The following is a 23,327-nucleotide window of genomic DNA, read 5'->3' as shown; positions in this document are numbered from 1 at the left end:
AAGTGACACGTTTTATGTGTGCCATATTTTAAATCTTGCCTCTGCATTATCCTTACACAACATGGGAAGCATTTTACTGTTTGTTTGGTGTTTATTTTTCATTTATATTATCACTGTGCTTGCTGTGCTCTAGTGGTTTTCATCCCAACAAAGTAAAGGTGGAAAGTTAATAGCATCATTTTCCAGCTGCACAGATAGGCACATGGTCCGTACAATCACCGGGAAAGGAATACCATACAAGACACCGACCGTACGGACTGCAAAATGGTGATCCCCAAATCAAGCAATCTAGTCCGTGGAGTCACCAGGCTGTTCTGCCCAGTAAGAAACTGCACATTGCCTTCAACATCAGGACAGAGATGTCTACCTACAGCCTGGATTCAGAGAGATACTGCAGCTATTCAAAATGGATTTTGTGCTGTTTCGTGCTAGTTTTAAAGTTACAAAATGCCACTGTGTTGTATGTTCTGCAGAAATTCTGACATTAGATAGAAAAGGAAGGAGATAGTTTGAAGCCTTCAAGCCAAGCAGTGCTGAACACAGCTTACAATGGTACACTGAATTTAAATGGTAAATTTGTGTATTGTTACCATTGCAGAGTATAATGCTAAGCTGATGGTTATGACATTTTAGCTGTTCAGCATTTGCTGTAACAGTATCTGACATGAGATTAAACCAGAGCTGTGATGATCGTAAGTAACAGCGCAAGGTAGAAAAAAGGCAAATGTGGGATTTTACGTTTATGAGGAGATTTCAACCAGGTTGGAACAAGCAGCCCTCTTGAGTGAGGGACACTGGGCTGCCGGGCAGCAGCTCTCAGAAACAAGCGGTGAAGTGTAGGACAGGGAGTTTAATAAAATATGGCTGAATGTCATGCCCCAAAAATTAGTACACTGGCTTTTTGGCTACACTCCGGTGCTGTGACATGGATGAAATATGCTCACATTTTGACAGCGAGGTGCAGCTGAACTCCATTTTAGTAGTGTATTTAAATCATGCGCAGCTCTCGATTTAAAACGACTGCCTCAGTGGCCCAGGAGCGCATCAGTCTCTGCAGATGGTCTGAATCAGCCCAGAACACTCCCATCCCCTGCCAACTTACCAGAAGGGCTGTTTTCAAGCTGTAGGTAGACTCAGAGAAGCAGCCTGCCGTGCCCTTCTTTGCCTCATACATTATCAGACCCCATAAGCAGGGAAATTGCAACATCACCATGAAGCACCAGAAGCTGATGCTGGTGGAAATTAATTTCTGGGTAATTAAAAAAAAATGCAGTTTGCAGCAGTAGAAATAACTACTACCAAAAAAAAAAAAAGGAAAGTCCTGCTCAGTTTGTCTTCATTGGTCTCTACCTGCAGGCTGCAGCAAGCTCAGCAGAGCTAGAGGAGCACAGGACAAGCTGGTGCCATGCAGCTGCTGTTCCACCTTCCCAGACTCCGGGTTAGTGCTCCGAGCGCCACAACCAGCCCACAGCAGGAGTCCTGCCTAGTAACTGCTCGGGGTTAAAGAGCAGTCCCAGCCTCTTCCAGAAGCAAGGCTGGTCGCTCCCTGCTCAATCCAAAAGGCTCACTCGTGCCCATCTTTCTACCTGAACGTTTCCTGGTCTGGGCAACTTCAGTTGAAACGGTCCTTGGAAGAATCACAGGCCAGGTGAGCCGAGGGGTGGCTGGGGAGGGTGTCCTGCCTGCGGGGGAGGCGGGAGCTCAAATCTCTCTTGGCAGAGAAGGGGCCTGAGCTGCAGCTCCCTGTGCTCCAGCTGGACATGCTCACTGCCAGGGAAAACCCAACGGTGGCTGCGGCTGGAAAGGCTGCAGACAAGAGGTGACTTGCTGGTTCAGAGCATCTAAAGCACTTTGTAGGGGAAGAGCTGGATGAGACCAGCACCGAGTTGTGAGTAAGCCTCTCGGGGTGTGCAGGAACTACAGACGTCTGGCAGCACTGGCAGCACTGTCTGGGGCAGCTGGAGAGCTTCGGGTAAGGCAGTAGCTGAGGAGAGTGCAGAGACTGTTATTTTGGATAGAGACATGTATATTTTAAGTTCTTTGTCAATACAGAAGTAGGTGTAAATGTCCTACTGGGGAGTCAGAAGGTAGTTTGGAGAAGGTTATAAATCCACCCTTCCCTTCTACAAAGGTCCAGTGTGGGTGCTGGGGTGGGATCAGGTGTGGTGACTTGGCAGCAATTCCCTTCAGCACATTATAAAAAGGGCATGTCTGGGGCAGAGGCAATTCAGCAGTGGATGTTGGTTGCTGTTTGTAGAAGAGGACAGGGCAGATCTATAGCTCAGGGATTGCAAATTAGTTTTGGGAAGAGGAAGGAAGACAATGGCTGAAAAAGTTTTTCTGCACAGAGTGCTTTCTTTTTGTTCTCATTTTAAAATACCTTAAGGGGACTAGATGGGCTTGACTAGGGGCTGAATGCCGGTGCAGGGCAACCACCTGTATTTCTTCCTGTGCAGTCTCAGTCAACAAGTGCAATATAACCTCTCTTAAAAGACAGACCCTCTGTACAAAGCTTAAAGTATCTTTTCTTTCTCCCTGTTTTCTGCTGCTGTGAATTCCCCAGGGTTTGCAAACTCAGCGGGTCTCAATTATTCACCTTGATGTTTTGAGAACTTGAGCAAATCAGATGAGAGCTCCTGGCAGCAGTTTTGTGTTGGAAATATATAGCAGAGAGACATTTCAGTTTTACTGAGAATGACTGTGTGTGCCAGGAAACCACCATTTTCTTGGTTAGAGCTCTCTTCAGTGCTGTAAGCAGTGAAATCTGCACACAAAACTACAGCTTTCCTAACTCTCCTCCCTGTGTTGAGTACCAAGAGTACGATGCTTCAGCAATCATTCAATATCCAATTCAAACCTGAAGCATTTATGAGTTGCAGCCAGTACATCAGTCATTGCACTAGCTGTGAATGTGGCCCAGTGGACCACCAGATGTGCTCCAGGTTTTTGGTGCATCTCCCCAGTGACTTCAGGCCACTGGGCAAGTTTGGCATTTTTGAGAGCTGCCCAAGTCTGAGCCTGCTTTGCGCCAAAGCTGTTGCAGAGGTTGCACGTGGGTGAACACTCAAAACGAGCTCCTGAATAGCAACATAGTGAGAGCCCAACCGGAGAGCCCTTCCCTTGCTCAGCCTGGGCCTGGCCACCACACACCCCGCAAAGCTCGGCAGCCAGGGACAAGCCCAGGCCTTCTGCGGGAAGGCTGGGTGCCACCTGCGCTGGTGCCGCACTAGCTGCTGACTTACAGAGTTGGGTCGCAGGAGATGGCGTGTTGGAGCCCGCTCCCAGGGACAGCCAGCACGGATGCAGCCCTGGGAGGTTCAGAAGTGGGTCTCCTAAGAGGGAGGACAGGAGGAAGCGCAGGAGCTCTGCCCCTGCGCAGGCAGCGCTGGCAGAGGGCACGCACCAAGGGGAGCTCAGCAGGGCAGGATGTGCCCTGCAGCTTCAAGCAGACCCACTGCATGGCGAGGACAGGGTCCTCACAGAGCTGTGCTGCCTCATACAACGTTCTTAGATGACAATTTTTTGGTAACGTTTATAATAAGCTAAGGAAACATATCTAATAGCTTTGCAAGGGTGACCTTGTTGCTTTAGAAATTTAAATCCAACTTTGGATTTCACTGTCCTCTCTCTGAGCTTCTGTTGCTCTTGCCCTTGTTCTTGTCACCATTTTCTTTTAAGCACTGTTCATCATTTCAGCTATAAAACACCCTACTTTTTAAGAGGGCCAAGCCCTCAAGCTCAAAGAACTCATGAACTCAAAGCATTCAGCCTCTCTGTGAGGAAAAAAACCTGTATCACTTACTGTCACAATGCGAATGTGTCATACTGGCCACATAATCCTCTTGCAAATCTCTGCCATTTGAAGCGAGAATTAATCTCCCATAAAGATTTCCCCGTGGGACCACTGAAGCCACCTTACTGTAGCAGTTGCGAGGATTTTCTAATTTTGTCAAAGTGATGTATTCACAGATGTTCCAGATTTTAAATAATTACCTGCTACACTAATTATCCAGGATAATTCAAGCATTAATCTTCATCTTTATTTCTGTGTAGAAAATTTGTTGTTTACATTTTGTGAAATGTTTTATATATAGATTTCCATCACCATCTCCTTGCTGGGCCATATGGTTTAGATCAAACTTTGCCAAACTTCTCAGCCGGTACTGACCCAGCCAGCGGAGCCCCAGCAATGGAAGACTGTTTCAGTTCTCTGTATGAGATGGCTACCACTGCCACAGCCTCTAGGTTCCTCAACCTCTTTCTGTGGTTAGTATTTCAGCTCCCTTGTGGCTGGGAAGCTGAGGGAGGAAAACGCTGTTACTTTTAACTTAGGACACAGGAGCTGCAGCACAGGGCTGTCCCGTGGGAAACCTGTGGTAAATCGGGGCACGGGAGCCTGATCTCGTGACTCTCGAATTCGCATCCCTGAAAGCACTGGGATAGGCCTGAGTTTACATTAGCTCAGGGCTGGTGGTAGGCTGAAATGGATTACGGCAGCTCCCTGCACTCTGCTGTTAGCTCTGGATTAGGCTGGTGTAGAGCCATGGCACAAATACTCGGCCAAAACATCATGCTGAGATGATGGTACGGCTCAGCAGCCGGGCACTCTCAGATCTTCAAACTTATCCACTGTGAAACAATCACAAGATAATAAGTTACTTAAGCTCTTCTACGCTACACAGAGGTGCACAAGGGCTTCTGCCCCTTCCTCTAAAAAGCGCGTTCCTGGGATGCAAATCCTCCCCATGCCCATTTGGAAAGAGTAACGTATGAAGATACCCAGCATCTTTCTAGCTGGCACAAAAAGGGCTGCGTGTGCCTTTCTTGTGTTTTATTATACAACAGTCAGTGGGCTAAGCGGGAAATCAGGCTGCTGCCTGTCAGATGCAGAGATAGATGGCTGTGACAGTGCCCTCAGGACCAGGCTGGCTGGCCGTGGCTGAGCACCTCGGAAGGAGGCACGGGAAGCTTTCCCCTTGTGCCGGGAGCGCAGGCAGAAGCCAGCGTGATTTCTGCATTGGGAGTGGCAGGACTGCTCTCTCCCGCTGTCCCAGGAGGTGCCAGCAGCAGCCCCACAAGGTTAGGAAGTGCCCAAGCTGTAGTACTTTTATCCAGCAAGGAAGGAGGAGACGCAGCGTTCACCTTTAAAAGGTGCTCGCTGACGTATCTTATTTGCGGCCTATTGAGTAAGGGAGGCTTGTTGCCTGAGAGGCACAGGAACTTCAAAGGTGCTTTTTTGCTGTGTAATTAGCTGCACTGCAAATGTAGAAGTCATTAAACTCTGTTTAGTACATTTCTATCTCACGTGCCTCTTTATTGCTCTTTGTTAAACCCAGAGCAGGAAACAGCACAGAAGATACATCAGCAGCGGCTTTCAAGCAGGCTAGCACAAGAAATATACCTTTGTGTGTCCTGAACAGAAAGCATTGCAGAAAGAAGGTCAGGAAACAGTTAATCTTTACAGAACCCAACACAGACAACTCTTGTGCGGTTTCAAAGCTGTTAATTTTGTAATATGTGTTGGGTAAATTGGTAATAACATCAGCAGAGCTTGGGGGTTTAATGAGAAGCTCAGAAGCAAGCAGCAAAAATCCAAGCAGGCTATTTGAGGTAAATGATGCCTAATATTTTTCAAAGAAAAATACGTCATAGAAAGAAAAAGAACGTCTATGAGAAAAATCAGGGATCTACAAAGGCAGTTAATGCATAGGTAATTCATCTGCAGCTGACAACAAATGACTTTGCTTTCAAAGCTGGGGATGACATACTACAGGATAAGAACTTAGTAGGATCGATCTCAAAAATAACACAAGAAAAATTACTACAGGAGGACAATCTAACATGAGAAGCAGCAATTAGAACAGTTAGGGAATGAGACAGCTAGAGAAGAGATCAAAGTATGTCTAGCACGAAATCACATGCTGCACGGGGTAAAGCAAACAGAGTCCTGACCAGCAACCGGCCGTTCGCACCGGGGAGGCTGCAGTGGCCCCACGCCAACCACACATGGCTTTCAGGAGGAGCGTGTGGCAATGCTCTGGGGAGAGTGAGCCCACGGCAGACGCAAACCAGCACATACAAAGCGACGGAGCGCCCAGATGTGAAGGAAAACGTGCCCGGAGTGCTGCAAAGCAAACCCCACGCTCGAGCACGCCTGCCAGGCAAATGGGGAAGGGCATGTGCGCGGGAAGGGAGAGCTGCTCCCCTGGCAGCAGCTCAGCCGGGCGTGCAGGGTGTTTTCTGGCTCCAGCATAGAAAAGGAAAAGGACGTTCATGAAGCATTGGCTTCATGAAGAAGGTCCTGAAGAAACACTCATAAATAAACAGCAGCACTGGGATACAAGAAACATGAATTCGTGGCCCAGGATACAGGTAAAGACTTGATTTCAGAAAAGAGCTATCCTTATCTGGTAAAAGGCAGAAGGCAGCAAGGCCCTTAGGTGAGGAAATCAAACAGAGTACAAGGGAGAAAAAAACCCAAATCTAAATTTTTACATAGCCGACACTTCAGATAAGCCATCAATGGGATTGCGAGCCTTAAAAACTTGAAAGGTGGATGAAGATCCCAGTCATGGTAAAGCCCATAAAAGAACACACTGTAATAGAGGAAGTTAGGAAAAGCTTCCTTAATTTTGCAATGTCCGGGGTCCATCACTTCAAACATGGGAATGGCCAGTTCAGCATCAGCAAGACATCTAGCACAGCAACTGCGTTTCATAATAAGATGAATAAAGGACTCCATCTCTGGAGCATAGCCAACGAGGCTGGGGAAGTACAAAAATGGGGTAGGTCTCTGGTTGCAATGGAAAAGAAAATCACTAATGGCTTCTGAATACCCAGGGTCAAGCGAAGAGCCCCGGCGTTCCCTCTGGAGTGATACCACAGCAGACCTACTACATGAGCTGTTGCACTGGCCATCGCTTCCCCGGAATGGAGCTCCATACTGCGAGGTGGCCGATTTTCCCAGCTCTGAGGAAATCAGCTTGTTTGAACTTGGAAAATGCATGCTTTAGCATCTCTGCTATTTATATCTTCCACGTGCAGAATACATTCATAATTAAAATTTTTATTATAGCTTGCAATGCACTACATTCTACAATGTATTTAGGTTCTATATATCAATTACCTTTCATCTCCCACCAGCATACTGGGTGGAAATGATAGCTAATGAGAAGGCCAGGGAATGTAACACAGACAGCTGTGGATTGTGCTGGTTTTAGTGCAGTTAAGTTATTTGAACTGACACCTTTTTTTTCCTTCAGTCACATTCCAGCAAAGTTCAGGTTTTATTTTAATAGTCAAATAAATGAGAGCAGTAGGAAGGTCATGCAGACAAACAGTTCTCTAAAAAAGCCCCAGCAGGAAGAAACAATGAGAACGATATCACTAAGGCTTTGTTCTTCCTGCCATCCATTCTCTCTCCTTTATCACTGCCCGATAAGAGCCTCTTTTCATGCTGAAAGTCAGAGAGATAAGGTGTATCTGTGCTGATAATGTTAACTACCTCCAGCCAGGTCAAAATCAAGTAATTCACACATGCCTGTAGAGAAAGGATGGGCTGAGAAGGTATGTCTAACCCAAAGTGCTTAAGTGTTGATGACTCTGTTAGTACCATGGCAAAAAACCCGAACAACTTCACCTCCTTTCTACTTGCACTATTTCCAGAATAGTATCTTTGATTTTTTTTTTTCCCCTGCATAGCTGGTCAGCCTGGGATTTGACTCTTTCAAGGGAGAAGAACTGTCTTGAAATTTGTTGCTGGACTGCTGAGAGACAAGATACAAAGGAGAATTTGATATTTCTCTGTACCCTTCTTTATTTATTTCTTGTTTCTAACACACACACCCCCGTCCCCCCCAAGAGAAATTAGTCCCAAAAAGAAGAATCCCAGTTTGGATCTGAATGTGAATTTCAGATCCCAGGATCCAGTCTGTGCCATTAGAAGAATGTGATTTCAGCTGGAAATATGTTGTCAGCTGCAACAAAGGTATTTAAAGGTCTAACAGTTTATTTAACGTGTTATTTAGGGCCATTTGTAACTTTTAGATCTGATCCCTGATTATGAATAATCACAAAGCACATTTGATGGCCTTTGCTATGGACACCTACAAAAATGTTTACCAGAGCATCTGGTCACATCGAGCTGACCAGAAGGGCAGTAACACAGTAAATTCATTACTGTTTTATCATGAGCTGTTTTCATGTGTTGCTGGAATTTCCCTGAATCAAAGCTCTGAGCCTCACTGTATCTCCTCAGGCTTTACCTTTTTATGCACATATATACACAGCCCTTATATCCCTTCCTCAAGTAACAAAAAGAATAAAATGATCATTGCCAAACTTCCACAGTTAAGCAATGTAACCATGTACATGTATTCAGGTACCAAATGCCTGAGTATTTTGCTCTTTTATGACTGGTCATAAACTGTCTTTCCTCAGCGAAGGAGTAGACCTGGACTATGTCTTCTCCGGAGTCTGTGCAGGGCATAGCACCAATGGGAGAAGCAGGTGCCCAGCACCTCTGGAAGTCAGCCTGCTTGCATAGTCACTTAAATGCAGTGCATGAGCTTAGCTGCCAAAAATTGAAAAATTGCTCAAAAATGAAAAATCCCAGCTAAACATCCCAATCATTTAAATATATCCTTGAGCCAAAAGAAAGAGAACCATTATAAATGTATGAGATCCCTGAAGGCTCTAAGTGTATCTTGAGCCGTGCAGATAGCACTGAGTCAGGAGACCAAAGCCGCTGTTTCTTCTCCAGATTCTGAAAGCAGGATCCACAGCTGAGGAGCTGCGGGGACCAGACTGGACAACACAAATGCAGACGAGGAGCCACAGCACAGCATCCAGGTTACTGGACACCTTCCTGTTTAATTGTATGGAGTTGTATGTGTCCTGTCTCACCTATATAAGCAGCATCAATTTATTTGCTAGATTACAGCGTGTTGAAAAGGAAATCTGTGAAGCACTGGCATCTTAAAAAGTCACGTTTCAGAGTATTCTTAATGTAGCTGTTGCCACTGCTCAGTATAAGGTGAAAGCTCTTCCCAGATAAATCCCCTTTAGTTTTTCACTGCTTTTTAATCAGTAATATTTTTTCCTGTATCTTTCACTTTTCCTCTTTTCTTCTGTCTTTTTAACAAAAGTCCCCTTGATGCAGATAATGCTAATTGAGCTTGTCAGGCCTAAATAAAAGATGGGATAATGCAGAGGGCCACAACCTATGTGGTTCCATCTGGATACTTCAACTTCTATCATGTAGCAAGAGCAAACCTTGCTGGGCGGCTTCGCATGTAATGGGCAGAGAATTATTGACCTGTCGTGCAGGGCATTGGTGTGTTAACTACACCAAAGAAAACAGAACACACCCGTATAAATGCCAGCAAATTCCCTGTAATACCTTAAATCAGCCAGAGGTCACCTACCTTGATTGCAAGCTCATCTTGTTTTTTACTTAAATGTAACATTTCTGCTCTTCTGAATAAGCCCCGGAGTGGCTTGGCCATGGTGGTACACAGGGTCAGATAATATCTGGGTTTTCAAAGATTAAAAACAACAGAAAGGATTAACCTTCTGATCCTGCTGACAGTACTCATATGAGCAGGGGTTTGCAGGATTGGGCCCTAGGATGGAGAATTAGCTTTGTCTAGTCTAACAACAGAAGAGAGATGCAGCATGCGAAGCCAGAGCACATCGAGTGCTTCCATTTAGAGGCTCTGCGAACACCAGATGAATATTAACAACTTGATTCAAGTCCATGGGTTATATGTAATTAGGCCAAAGCCAGCAAAAAGACAAACAGTTCTACACCTTCAAATGAATACTTTAGCTTGCTAACAAAAAGCAATTAAGCTGCCTGCCAGTCTAGAGCGAAGCTCCAGGGCTAATTTCACACACAGGCCTCTTGCTGTAGGGTAGCATCACGGCACGCCACTGCTGCAGTGTATTTCCCTTCACTTTCAAATAAAAATCTGCTGGGAGTGCCCCACGTCCAGTTGCAAGCTCCAGAGAGAGCAGCCAGCCTTGGGCAGCAATCCCACTCCTCTAAAGACGTGCCACAGCTGCCCAGGGGGGAACTGGAGAGCAGGGGTCCAGCATTTCTTCACACGTATCACACTCCATGGGGAAACGTAACAGAAATCTGCCTGTCCAAATGTCACAAGAGGCACCGAGAAAGTTCAGGGGAATTTGTGATGTCAATTCATTATTACTGATGACACGGATGAGTTTTGAAAGTGCAGCAACTGAGATTTGGGTAATTACAGTTGCCTTGTAGAATAGAAGAAAAGACTCGAGCGTATTACCTGCACCCAGAACACGGGGTGTGACCAGCAGGATGTGTACGCTGGCCAGCTGGAGCCCCCGAGGGCCATAAAACTGGGGGGCAAACAGTGATATTTCATTCAGCCAGCAAACCAAAGAGCCATTTAATCCCATTTCTAGAGCCTAGTTGTTTTGCTACACCATGAAAAGCTTCAAGAGACATTAATCCCAGCTCATTTTGCAACAAGAGTACAAGAAGAGCATAATTTCATTTCCTGCTGTATGACAGAGTTAAAAACCAAATACATCTCAATTTCTTCTAGGAAATTCAAATTAATGGCTCTGAAACGGGGCTTGTGAGATGAACACTTCTTGATGCTTTACAATAGCTTAGATTTGAGTCTGGGCTTTGGAGCTGGCCTTACCTCTAGAGGTCCCACATGCAGGGACCGCCCAGCTGTGTATCTTGAACTAAATTTATCAATTTGTAAAATTCTTCCTTAGCAAAAACAGAGAGTAATAACTGTGCAGGTCATGCAAGCAGGGGAGGTGCAACATTTTTTTGACAGTCCTAAGGGTCACAGATCACAGCAGGGAAGAGAATTTCTGCTGCTGTTGTGAATTAAACTTGGTAGCAATTACTGCCATGGTGCTGAGGGAGTTCAACTGGCGCAGAAAGTTAGAGGAATTCAAGAAAAGGTTGAAACTACTTCCTGGGGGAAACCCAAAGTCATCTTGGAAACAGTGTAATAGGGAGCTGAAAAATCTTTACTTTCCTCTGCGCTTTATTTTTTAAGCTTTCTACTCTGCAACAATGGAGAGAATGCTGTGTACAACATCCCTACACTTAGAGTCAAAATTTCCTGAAAATTATCACTTATTTTTAGCTGCACATATACCAACTGTTTCTGCTTACTGTACAGCTTTTGTTTTGCTATGAAATATATTTATTACTTTCATTCTTGTCCTCCACAATATGTGCTAATCCACCCTATTTCATTCCATCATTTAAAACTGCACTCCTAGTTTGGTGTCCAATGCCCTCATTTCTCCAGTCCGAACACTGGCATCTATGTTTCAATGTGGTCATGCACTCCACTCTTAAAAAAATTAAATGATTCACTTAAACATGCAGCTGTCTGAGATGAACTAGCTTGAAACAACAGACATACAAGCCAACAGGAGGATACAAAATACAATATACAAAACAATTCCATAACTTAATACATACTGCTAGAGCGAAGTCATTACTCCAACATCACCCGTACACCATGTATTACACACTTGAAGCTGTTAACACCTTCGCTTTCATGCACAGTAGTTAGAGGTAATTTTTCTCAGACCTGCTTTGGTGTTGATGCTATCCCTGAGGTATTAAGCATCATTGTACTTTCCTAAACCAGCTGAAAGCTGCAAGTGCTTGCATCTCTTCTTAATAAGTCTGTGGGATGCCTAGTGCTGCAGTGCTGTTGTGTGCCACTTAACGCTCTAACTCACCTGGAACTCAGATTACGAGTTCACAGCCCTGTGGTTTTCCTCCTGCAGATGGGTCTTAGTTGCTGTTCTTCCATTGATCTGGCTTCCCATTGCTCCTGCGGCTGCAGAGTCAGAACTGCTGGTATAGTTCCAGTCACTAATTCCTGCGTGACTTCCCAGAATATCATGGATGTGTCCATAAGGAACATGCTTTCAGAAAATATGCGTAGATTGCCAATTCCCTGCAAAATGTACCTGTACCCTAGGGCACCAGAAAGGTCAAAATGCACCTGCACCTTAGGATCTCCAGTAACACCCACTATCGTATTGTTTTGAAAAAAATTACGAACTGGCAGGAGGATTGTGTAACTCCAGATGCAGCCGAGTGGCAATCCTATGAGAAACAGCCTATCACATGAAGTGTCCTCATTACCCACCCTGTTACCTTCTGCCACTTGGCTACTCTCAGATAAGTTCCATTGTCCTTCCTCTTGTCACCATCTTGTGGCATACTCTTATTCATCAGGTGATGCTATTTCTGTCACGTCTGGGAAGATATTGAGAAACCCGGCAGTGCATAACATCCAGTTGCATTCTGTGCTGCTTGTATAGAACATTCTCATCTTCACATATTGAAACAGCGCAAAGCGTATGGAAATTCTGGTGTGCATTTGGATTTTGTTTCCTTTGTCGGTGAAACATAGTGTTTCCCATAACCAGCTCTTGACAATGGTTTGGCAAAAGCAAAAAATGGGCTGTATGAAAAAAATCAATATTGAAACTGCTTCAGGGCATGCCTAGAAAAATGTATTTATTGAAGTCTGAAATAGCTTAGTAAAAAACCAACAAAATTATGGCAGAAAAATGCTTCCTTCTGTGAGTCAGGAATCATTCAAAGCTGTGCGGAGGTTTTACTCTTTGCTTGCCTTGCTCTGTCTCTTCCACAGATACCCTGTGGTTTCATGCGCTGTGCCTACAGTGCTTAATTAACTACCAAGCCCTAACCCCCATACTGGGGGGACACAACGAAGAGCGAGCAGCTTAGATTCACCTTTCTCTAACCTCACAGCAGAAATTCAAGTATATATGAGACAATGGAGAAAAGCTAACTTGAAGAATAACTGCTACAAATGCATTAACGTATTTGTCCCTGGAAGAAAGGAGGGAAGAAAGGCTGTTTGCACTGCAGCAGTGCCACCAGCTCATTAACAAGTGGAATTAATTAAGATGTCCTGACCACTCCGCTGCAGAGAAATCAACAAGCAGAGATGCACTCTCACCCCTGATGTCTAGCTCATTTTATTTCTCTGCGGAGTCCTGCACATGGCACAAGATTTCCTACTGGTGTGTTTGAGAAGATGACCTCCACCCCACTCCAAGGGCTTCTTGGTCCTCTCCCCTCCTCCCTCCCTGGAATGCTGTCATTCCGTGTGTATTCAATGTAATATAAATACCAGGACGAAGAAATGCCCAGTCTAGCAACCAGTCTACTTTCTACCCCTACTAGAAAGGGGTAGACCTGATTACAGGAGGTTAAAAAATGACCTACAGTGGTACAGCTCACCATTTATTAATGAGTTGTTTTCTTCAGGGAAGAGACTAATTGATGTTTGCCCTTAGAAGACACATGAAGAAAGCTTGTCCCTGAGCGAATGCTGTGAGCATGCAGAAATACTAGCTTCAAAAAACAAGCTGCACTGCACGAAAAGAGGCTGGAAGTGACTGCCTCTTGCCTTTCCAAGAAATGTCACTGCTCTCCGTAGCAATTGCAATATGACAGCTTAAGTGACAAAAAAGTATCCTGTAGCATTTTCACTGTCACTCTTCTGGTGAATTGCATGTTATGCCTAGGTTATCGGTGAGCTCAGTCATTTACCCTCAGGTCTCTCACAAGCACACTTTCTGATGGGGCAAGTCACTGTTCCCAACTGCTCCGTATACAAGAACGTTAACACCAGTCAGCTCTGGACCATTCACTTCAGTTATTTGTTATGATGGGTCTCTCTAAGTCATGTGGGATTGTTTGTAATGTGTCATTGTATCACTCAAAATTATTCAGGGAAAAGAATGACGAGTGGTTTGTATCCCAGTGAATAGCAAATACTGCTATTCTTATGCCAATCTTAGTTTTGGGCTTTGTGTCAGTGACAAGCCTATTTGATGACGATAAAGGAAGGGGAATGGGAGAAAATGGCCAAAGACAGTATCTTTGTTTTCTGCCCCTCATTCCAGTCTCCCTGAGTCTGGACTCTCCAGTCCGCTGAACAAAGAGAAAGCACTTAAAGCATTGAAACAGACTGATAAAGCAGCGACGCCTTTGTGATAAGCTGCTTTTCTGTGCATTTGGAAGGTCAACGGTCCAGTTTTTCTCATACTTTTTAACGTGATAAAAATCGGATGTCCAAAAGCATCACCAATTTGACTGGGTCTGTGCTCAGTTTGACTAGACCACTAAATTTAGGAGCCACCTGAATCAGCAGATGATCAACAGCAGTTGTGGAACCTGTTCAAGCAGACAACTCAATACTCCGTGCGCTTTAGCCAGGAAAGGAGCTCACCCATCTATTTCTCCAGAGATTTGTCCAGGAAATAGGGCATGGAAATAGTAGGACAGCTGCTGCTGGTTCTTTTTTTCCTCTGTTTTATCCTCCATCTTCTGAGAGTGAATCCAAGAGACCTCCAAAGCAGAGAAGGAAGTCTCTACTCTGCCTGTACTTCTGAGTGACCAGCTGAGGACACCAGTGACTTTCCTAACTCTGGTTTCTTTTAACAGATGATGTAACATTTCATCACCTCACTATCTCTAAACCTGTCACGTTAGGCATCAGAACTGCAAAGTAAGAGCCTACTGGCTTACCTTAAGTACTGTGGACACAAGATTTAGCTTCCTTCCATACTGTTTCTGTGTAGTTTACCTGAAGAGCCTTAAAATGCAGAGCCATGCTGCTTTAGTTTTCAATCTGTCGACAAATTTAATCATCAATGTACAGGTTGGCTTTTAAGGTACACCGAATGAGATTATAGTAGAGAGACCCATTTTGAACATTCAAAGGAAGATAAAGTTAAGTTTGAAACTGGCTCTACAGCCAACTGGCAGCCCTGAGTTGCCTCAGCTCAGATCCATCCTGCACTGAGGTTACTCAGGAATCGGAGATTATGGGTCTACAGAGTCAGCTGCCAGGAGACTGGCTGGTGTTACAGATGGAAGTGATCTAATTCCAGTGGGAAGACTGTGGAATAAGAAATTACAGGACTGGGCTCCTGACACACATAGTTTCAAATGAGAAAATAGTAAGGCAGGGGCAGAATATGCAACACCCCACCTCCCAAGTTAAAACCAAACATCAGGAAGCAGTGGGAAGGCTTTCCTTTATATACCCTCTCTGCTACAAAGTACTTCAGCTGCTAACAGTAAGGTGATCAGTGAGGTTACTCTACAGAAGACAAGGGCAGATCACAGCTGATAAGCCTTTTCCAGCTAAGAAGCATTACAAACAGAGCAAAACCTCCTCCGCAAGCATGATTCAGGCTAGTGAGTACAAATCCGAACTATTTGCTGTCAAAAACTGGGGGCAGCAGTCTCCAGCATCCCAGAGACACACACTTGCTATAAGCCAAACAGATGAGGCACATGGAAAAGAATAAAAGCAAAAAGAGAGAGAATGAGGTAACTTACGGCAATGAGCTGGTAGGAGTTGTTCATCATGGCTATGAGCATGTTCAGCAGCACAACAAGGGAGATGACATTGTAGGTCCCAAACATAGTGGCCCCAACAAATTCTGTGAACTCATGTCTGGCTTTCACGTTGGTGACGTAGAGATTCAGCAGACCGAACACAGACCAGAAGAGTGACTGGAGGGTCTCGAAAAGTCTGCAAATAAAACCAGATTTTTACTTGGCTACCTGACTCTCGGGAATGGAAAACAACGTTTGGTTCAGGCACTGTTCAGGTGGGGAACACATAGACAGCGGGAGCCTGGGACACCACAGCACAGCTGCTCACTACAGCCATTTATTCTCCCTGGGCAGGCTGTTCTTCAGGCACAGTGACCCACTGGTCAACGCATGTGAGAGTTGTGTCCCACCAACAACCTTTGCTACCTGTCCGAGAGCCCTGTCCACACCCTTGTGAGATGCAGCAAGCCTAACTGCCCTGAAGGAAGCCCAGGTTCCCTTTCCCACTCCACATACATGCAAAGAACAGCCACAATATATTCCTTCTGATTAAAACTACCATGCTATGAAACTGCTGTTGTCTATAGGTAGAACTCTCCTGTTTAATCAGTGCCTGCACCATTAACATGTCTGCAGACTAAATGTTCAGGAAACTCATCCCCAAGTACAGCATGACTGTAGTAGTTAAACGGTGCACAACAACGAGGCACCAGAGGTAAGGAGATGCGAGGAATCACAGCCACTTGCACCTTTTGCTCTCGCATAGGCTGAGAGCTTGCAGTTTACTTCGGCTGCAAGTGAACCGTGCCAGTGTGCCGAGACTCCGTCTGTGAGCAACACGCGGGGCCAAAAATGCCGGTCGCTATGGCTTGTTTGTGCAGCAGCTGCCACCCACCACAGCGCAGTGCCCTCAACAGCGTGCTGCGACAACTGATCGGTAATGACTCAGATGAAAGGGAGTCATCACATTAATTCAACTCGAGATGTTTTCCTCTTTTGAAGTCTTCCTTCCATAGGTGAACTAGACCTGACCTCACTGTGCTTTACAGCTGATGAGATCATCCCAGGTCTCTATTTGCTTCAGCCAGAGACAAGTGACCTTTCGCAATCACGTCAAATACATAATCAGCAATCTAAATAATTGCTCTATTTGGGCATCTTTGTTTTGGCTTTCCACAATATGACATTTATATCATCAAAAAATGCCATTCATATGCCTGTTTAAGAGTTTCCATTTTGGCCTGAGGTCGGGAGATATTTTCAAATGCTCCTACTAGAAAAATCAATACAAATAATTCAAATACTTTACTTGACATAGCAGAAATCTGTTCTTCTGGCTTCTCTGGGCAGCTGTTCCACATGTACCCCCATGCTTTATATGGGGATTTAGTTTCTTCATTTTTTGTGGACGTATCTTATGTTTTTCACTGGCCAATATCATAAAGACTTTTTAAAGCGAAAATCCTTTCTGTCAAAAGTCAGGCTGTTTGGTAGACTTAATAAGTTAAGTGAGGTGGTAAAATAAGGATTAACCAAAGAATGCTAAGCACTCCTCTACTAAAAATGGTGGAGAGCTAGCTGCCTTTTAACTTATTTTAACTATTAGCAGTAAAAGTACTGATTAGGCTGTAGGCTCTGGGGAGACAGAGGTTCCTGTCATGAAACTGAAATCAGTCTTACAAGTGACCAGTGCATTGCTCTGAATTCACAGCATTAGCCAGGAGTATAATTTGAGCCCGGACTAAGGCCAATATATTTACATGTGGACATGTAGTGCCCCTCGAAAAAAGGCAGCAACTGGTTTCTGCAACTTTGCACAGAAGTAAGGCTTAGTTTACTCTTTCTTCAGTGTTTAATGACAGGCCAGAACCACAACCTCTTTTCACAGTACTTTTTTCAGGTGGGGCTCACACTACTTTGAAGAAGCAGCTTTAAAAAAAGAATTTTGGAAATTATTATTGAGAGACTATCCCCTCCTGCCGAATATGTTTTGGAGTCTAAGCAAACAGGAGAAATCTCAAAGCTCCACCACTCTCTGCAGCAGCTCAGGGAAATCAAGTGCCTCCCTCTGCCACCGGAACCCTCCTGACCTCCTGCAGTCTCTGGAGAACTGGCCCCAGGGATCGGCATGACTCTCCAGTGAGGAGGACACAGCAGGCAGTGAGGTTCTTCCTTCACCCCTTCCTCCTCTTCCTCTCTCTCTTCTCCTTCTTTCAGTTGCCAGAATCACAGCAGTAAACATCTTTTCAAGTTGTCTGCGTAAGCAGTAGACGCTCTGCTTTCTAAGGGATGGTGAGGCCAAAGTATAAAACCTTAAATTATTCATGACTTCCCCTCATTGCTGTCACAAAGGAATATTACTTTTCCATGATCTGTGTTTGCGATGCAGAAAATTTCCTCACCAAGAAAATATTAAACCCATCCTTTGGGAGCAGTAGGAAATAATGCACCCGTAAATAGGTGTCACATTTTAAACAAGCTGTACAAACACGAGCGGCGTCCTGCTTTTCCTTCTCTTACAAAATTAGATCTTATTGTGCGACTGCCTAGAAATGCTGGTAGGAATCAAAGGGTACTGACTGAAAGCTTTTTACATTTATTCTTTCATTAGGGATGAACTGTGAGCAAACTTGAGGTAACACCAGCTCTGACTTGAATTCCCTCCAGCCACGCTTGCTCTCCTCAGCCCAACAATATAATTTTCTGTTTTGCAGGTTGCTCGTTCTTAGCCAGTCACCCATGCTGTGCATCTGCTCCAGGGCCAAATGTCAGCTTGTACTGGGGGTGTTAATAACAACTATTTAAACTTTTAAGAACACGTTAAATAAATTTCTTAAGCAAGTTTCAAACAAAAAGTAACTGCAGAGCATTCTGTCTCCTGCCAGGAGACCTCAATCCTAATGGATCCCCTCCCACTGCGATTTTGTTTTAAACAAACCTCTGCCATAAAGGCTGAGCCCCCTCAATTTCCTTTCTGTGCTGCATTTTCCCTGGCAGGGGGTTTAAACTGAATGTTAGGGTGGGAGAAATTGCGGTCTGTATTTAAGCTGATCTGCACACTTTCTTTTAAGTGGTTCTGTATCATTCCTAGTTCCCAAGATATTACTACACCTTCTTACAGACTTGAGGATTTATTTTTTTCCCCTGCTGACCCACCGCTCTTTTTCTTTAGTCAGATCCTGCTGTTTTCTCCACTAACCTGCCAACAGTGAAATCTGTAAAACAACTGGTCTGCGGTGGAGACAGGTCCAAACCAGAATGCAGAACTGAATACATCTGTTCACCGTAGCTCCAGGGAAAGGCAGGCTCTAGTCCTGAACTTTGTGGGTTTGACCCTTCCTGAGCTAGAAGTTGCCACTTAACAAACACTGTGCTTGCCAAATATTTCTCCCTCTGGCTGCTGCACCAATATGGACATAGATCAAGGAACAGTATTTAATTCCTTTGCAAGGGCAGTACAACATTTCTGGGGCATGCAAAGCAATTAAAATAGAAAAAAGACTGCGGTCTTTAATTCTGTTTTTCCTTAGCACACTGCAGTTCCATTCACTTCCTCCAGATATAGATGGGCTTAATGAGAAAATTAATCAAGCCTATGGCGTTCCTGCCCTACAGTGGAAAATGGCAGCACGTCTAGTCTACCGGGTCATGATCCTCTTGTAAGGCTGGACTCTAGCCCATGAAAATCCCCCACTTCTTTTAAGGAGGGAGCCTGCAGGACCACGTCAGAGACTTTCCTCTTCCAACCTAGTCATGTGGCCTCAGCCATCATCTGCTTCAGATACCAGTGCAAATATGTCACAAATCCTTTCTTAACCTCAAGCCTTCAGCTGAGGAAGGGTGGAGAACTATCGGGCATTACGACAAGTTTTATTTAATTTAGCATAAAGTGGTGGACAACAGTTTTGTTTTGCTTGTTTGCAGGGCGTAGGCCTTTTTCTAGACCATGCTTTATTTATTTCTCTTCCCATTGTGTTTTAAGTACTGTGCAAGCAGCCAGAACAATTGGGTGCGGGCTGATTATTATAATTATTTCCACTATTAGTAATTAAAACAAATACATCGGAGAGACAATTCATGTTATTTTTCAGCATGTGCTATCTCTTTCAGCCCTGCCAGCTGTCATCACAGCAATTTCCATGCCAACATCTCAGTAAAGCACCAGCACTTCCAGCAAAAAGGATTTTGCTGGGATTTTAGTCTCACCCCACTGTAAGGAAAACAGAGAAGCCTGCAACATCATGTATACATAAAAATGGCCTAGGTGAGATCATTGTTGTTGCTGTATCACATTATTTATTAATACCTTTTTTCATAGGTTTATCCCTCGTTTTTTACATTTTGTTTAGCTTCCCCTCCTTTCCTCCAGAATCAGATGAAACAATTATTATGGCAAAAGGATACTTGCTTTCTCAAATATACTGAAATTCTACGTAGCCATAACAAAATTTAAGTTGCAGGATCATGTAGGGAGACTCTTTGGTCCAGACCTAAAATGACTGTCTCCCACATCCAGACCTAAATAAAGAGTCTTTCTGACAGCAAAGCTCAGCAGAGTATATGCCCCAGTTAACTCACACCTTTCCTGCACAGCCAACCAGCTCCCCCGATATACGTGAATGAATAAATAAAGGCACTTTCAGTGCAGTGACAGACAACAGGCAAAGGCAGGTAAGACAGGGGACAGTGGAAGTCAACCTTAAAAAGGAAAAGACGTCTTACGTGGAGAAGGCATTGTTCTGTTTCTCACATCGGATCCCCTTGCAGTTGTTGGGTTCCTCCGAGGCACTGGTCTCATAATAAAAATAAAGCTGGTTCAGTCCATTGGCAAAAGCCAGAAGCACCAGACAGTAGATAAAAAGGAATTTAAGGATGTCTAGCAGCATGCGTCCCAGAGAAATCTGCAAGGGTCCCAGGTGTGAATTTGCTGTAAACAGGGATATGAGACGCAAGGAACTTAAAATGTTGGATATTGCAAAGAGGGCTTCTGCAATGAGAGTCGGGTGCCACATTTCCCATTCCTCCCTTGGACGAGAACCGTTATACTGAAAGACATAACAAGGGTATAAAAGTGAATTATGTTGTAATTACTCTAACTCAAAAAGTCACACTGTGAATACTAATGCTTCACATCTAAATACTAACAAGGTACTAGTGACACAGGAAGTACTTTAAAACTCTAAAGTCTCAGCTACTGTCAGACTAACATTCGGGATTCAGGACTGAAGCCAACTTCATCAGGAGAGACTTAGGTTTAATGTTGCCTTCTTATGAACTCTCCCCTACTAAATTATGACCCTCTGATGGGGATAGTTGTGGGACCTGCTTTTCTTCAGAGGCTTCTGGTACATTGGCTGTTCTTAGCCTAATTTTAGAAAACAGGCCTTTGGAATTTTGAGTTCACTATTTACGGGTTCTTCAGGTCCATGGGTCCATACACAATCTCCTTCTCTTTCAACATCAGACTGCCCTTTAGCAGGTTCAGGTTGGAAATTTCCAATTACCTTATTTTCTTTTTCCTCTTAAATATGACTGCACATTCAAAACACTGCACGTTCCAGGAAGAATGCGAGGGAGGGAGAAGGAAGGAAAGAAGGAAAGCAATGAACTATTGAGCATAGGAAGTGGATGCTTTCCTTGCCTATTAATCTCAAAAAAGAGCCAACAGCCCAGAACCAAAATGCTTTCTTCATATTAATTTTCTTATTAGTTAATTTGTCATGGCAATTTTAGGAGCGTTGCTAAAGCAGAGGTCATAATTGCAGCTGAAACACTGGATACATTTGAGTGCATCAATTATAACATTAACTTGGTTCGTAATGTAACTGTAAAAGCAGAAGCATTTTCTGAGCAAAGTGCAGCCAGATGCAAATAGGTAGCACAAAAGAGCTGGTTGTATGAATGTAACTATTCTGGCTTAACTACACTGGCACAACAGAATGGAGGGAAAGACATTTAACATCAAGGAATAATTGGCCTTTTAACATTTGTCTCTGTTCATTTAACATGTATAAAAAGACAAAAATGTACTTAGAATAATATTGCTGGTAGTGTAGCCAGCATCTTTAGGAGTCCTAAAATAATTTTTATACCTTTTAAAAGGAAATGGTATAAATATCATACTAACAGATGAGTTTGCAGGGACTTTCTATTTAAATCTGAAGGTCCAATACACACGCTCACCATTTTTTCAAGGACACAGCTAAAAGCATGTTGATATTTCAAACTATTCCTCTGTACGAAGGAGCTGAGACATGATACGAAGGCATTTCAGCATGACCTCCGATTGCTTCTGACATTTCCAAACTGTTCTTTATGACATGAACATCATGGCCTGAGTCTGCTAACTTGACTTGAAGATGGGTCTTAAAAAGTTAACAAGCAGGCAGACATGTTAACTTTTTGCCAACGCGCAGCAGTGGGGGCGGATGGCTGTGATCGGAAAGCCTCCCCAGCCTAGAGAGCAGATTTGCCCAAGTTGTTCGTAATTCTCTTCCACGTGCCAGCTGGACACAGCAGCCCAGGGGCTCTCTGCTAGGGTTTAGCATAGGTTGCATGTAAAGGTATGTCAAAAGGTCTTCATCTCACATCTATTTTTAAAGCAACTTGTTAGGGTCATATTTTGGCCCTTTATAAACTGATGGTATAACCTTGCTTGGAAAACAGTAGTCTCTTCAGAGCAGCCTGACGTCACAGGTCATAGAGAAACAGAAGATTTTGGAGGTATCTAATGAAGCTGGGTATCTGGGAAGGCTGGAGTTGTTTGGGTTAGGCATCAGAAGATGAAACACAGCAGAGATGTATAGAGAACAGTACAAATAAGTTACACCAGACAGTCGCATTTACCCTTCCCCATTACATGGTAATTCAATGCAGCAAATGAAAGCTGATTAAGAAAGTATTTTTACCCTATAATTAGCCTGAAGATTTCATTGGTATTGGACAATACATGTCTTGGAACCAGTTAAATCAAGAAAAAAAAGTCTCCCCATAAAAACAAGGATGGAAAACATTAGCGTCACTATGCACTTTATTTTTCTGATATTTGGCAGAAAGCTAAACGTCCATGTAATTCTTTGAAATTGTAAGAAGTGTTAGAATATGGTATATTGGGATATATAGCAGCCTCTTCCAGCTTGGGGCTGTTCTTATAGAACAAAAACCCTTACAAGTCATGTTGCAAAAGGTTTTGAAGCCATTATCAACGTTATAAATCCTCATGTTTCAGAGCAAACTGCAGCCTCTAAGCGACGTAGGTCAGAGGGGAACTTCTGTGAGCATGCTGTTTCAGAACTACTCCTATATAAGATTTTAAGCACTTCTCAGAATTGCCTGCCATTGGTCCTCATCAGGAGCAGACCTTAGATCAGCCAGGGTTAATCCAAGTAGGTATGATCTGTACTCAGATATATTCCTGTAAGCATTCTTTTGTGTGCTGGCATGCAGGTCTTTGTAGTTAGCCTGTAAGTTTCTGTAGTTCTTAGAGGGTATATAAACAAAGCTGTACTTCCTTTGTATGTGTGCTTTGGCTATGAGTTTAAATCTCAGTATGTGACTGTATGAATTTGTGGATGCACAGCTCTTCTAGTAATTTGTGTGTGAGAAAGAACGAGGTGATTGTTAACATTTGAAGATTTGTTCATGAATCTTGTGATTCCCAGCATTTTTTTGTATTGCGCACAGTTTAAAGACCAATCTTTCAAGTCTGTAATTTCCTCACTGGTTCCGAATGTTGGGAGACAAAAGACATAATCTCTTCCTGCTTTGATGCTGTTACAGAGCTGCCTCTTCAGGGAGCAGCAACTATCTTAAAGCTTTTCCCTTTGAAAAACTGACTCACCACTATGCAGCCTTATGGACTTTAAAAAGGCCCCATAGCAGGACTGCTTGCTAAGAGTTTTTTATAAAAGCC

General features: G+C 43.9%; 1 protein-coding gene across 1 annotated transcript in view; it reads right to left on the bottom strand.

Moving 5' to 3' along the window:
• TRPC5 (transient receptor potential cation channel subfamily C member 5) overlaps nt 1–23,327 on the bottom strand; it is a gene marked incomplete at both ends in the record, with an annotated part of 65,167 nt that overhangs the window by 4,429 nt on the left and 37,411 nt on the right. The window contains 2 exons of the mRNA XM_082004324.1: nt 15,416–15,611; nt 20,138–20,460. Of these exons, the coding sequence (XP_081860450.1) occupies nt 15,416–15,611; nt 20,138–20,460 (519 nt within the window). The remainder of the gene's footprint in view (nt 1–15,415; nt 15,612–20,137; nt 20,461–23,327) is intronic.

This window comes from Phaethon aethereus (genome assembly GCF_964289735.1).
Source record: "Phaethon aethereus genome assembly, chromosome: 10".
In the NCBI taxonomy this organism is placed as follows: domain Eukaryota; kingdom Metazoa; phylum Chordata; class Aves; order Phaethontiformes; family Phaethontidae; genus Phaethon; species Phaethon aethereus.
The sequence above is the reverse complement of the archived record's forward strand: the minus strand, read 5'-3'. Positions and strand labels throughout refer to the sequence as shown.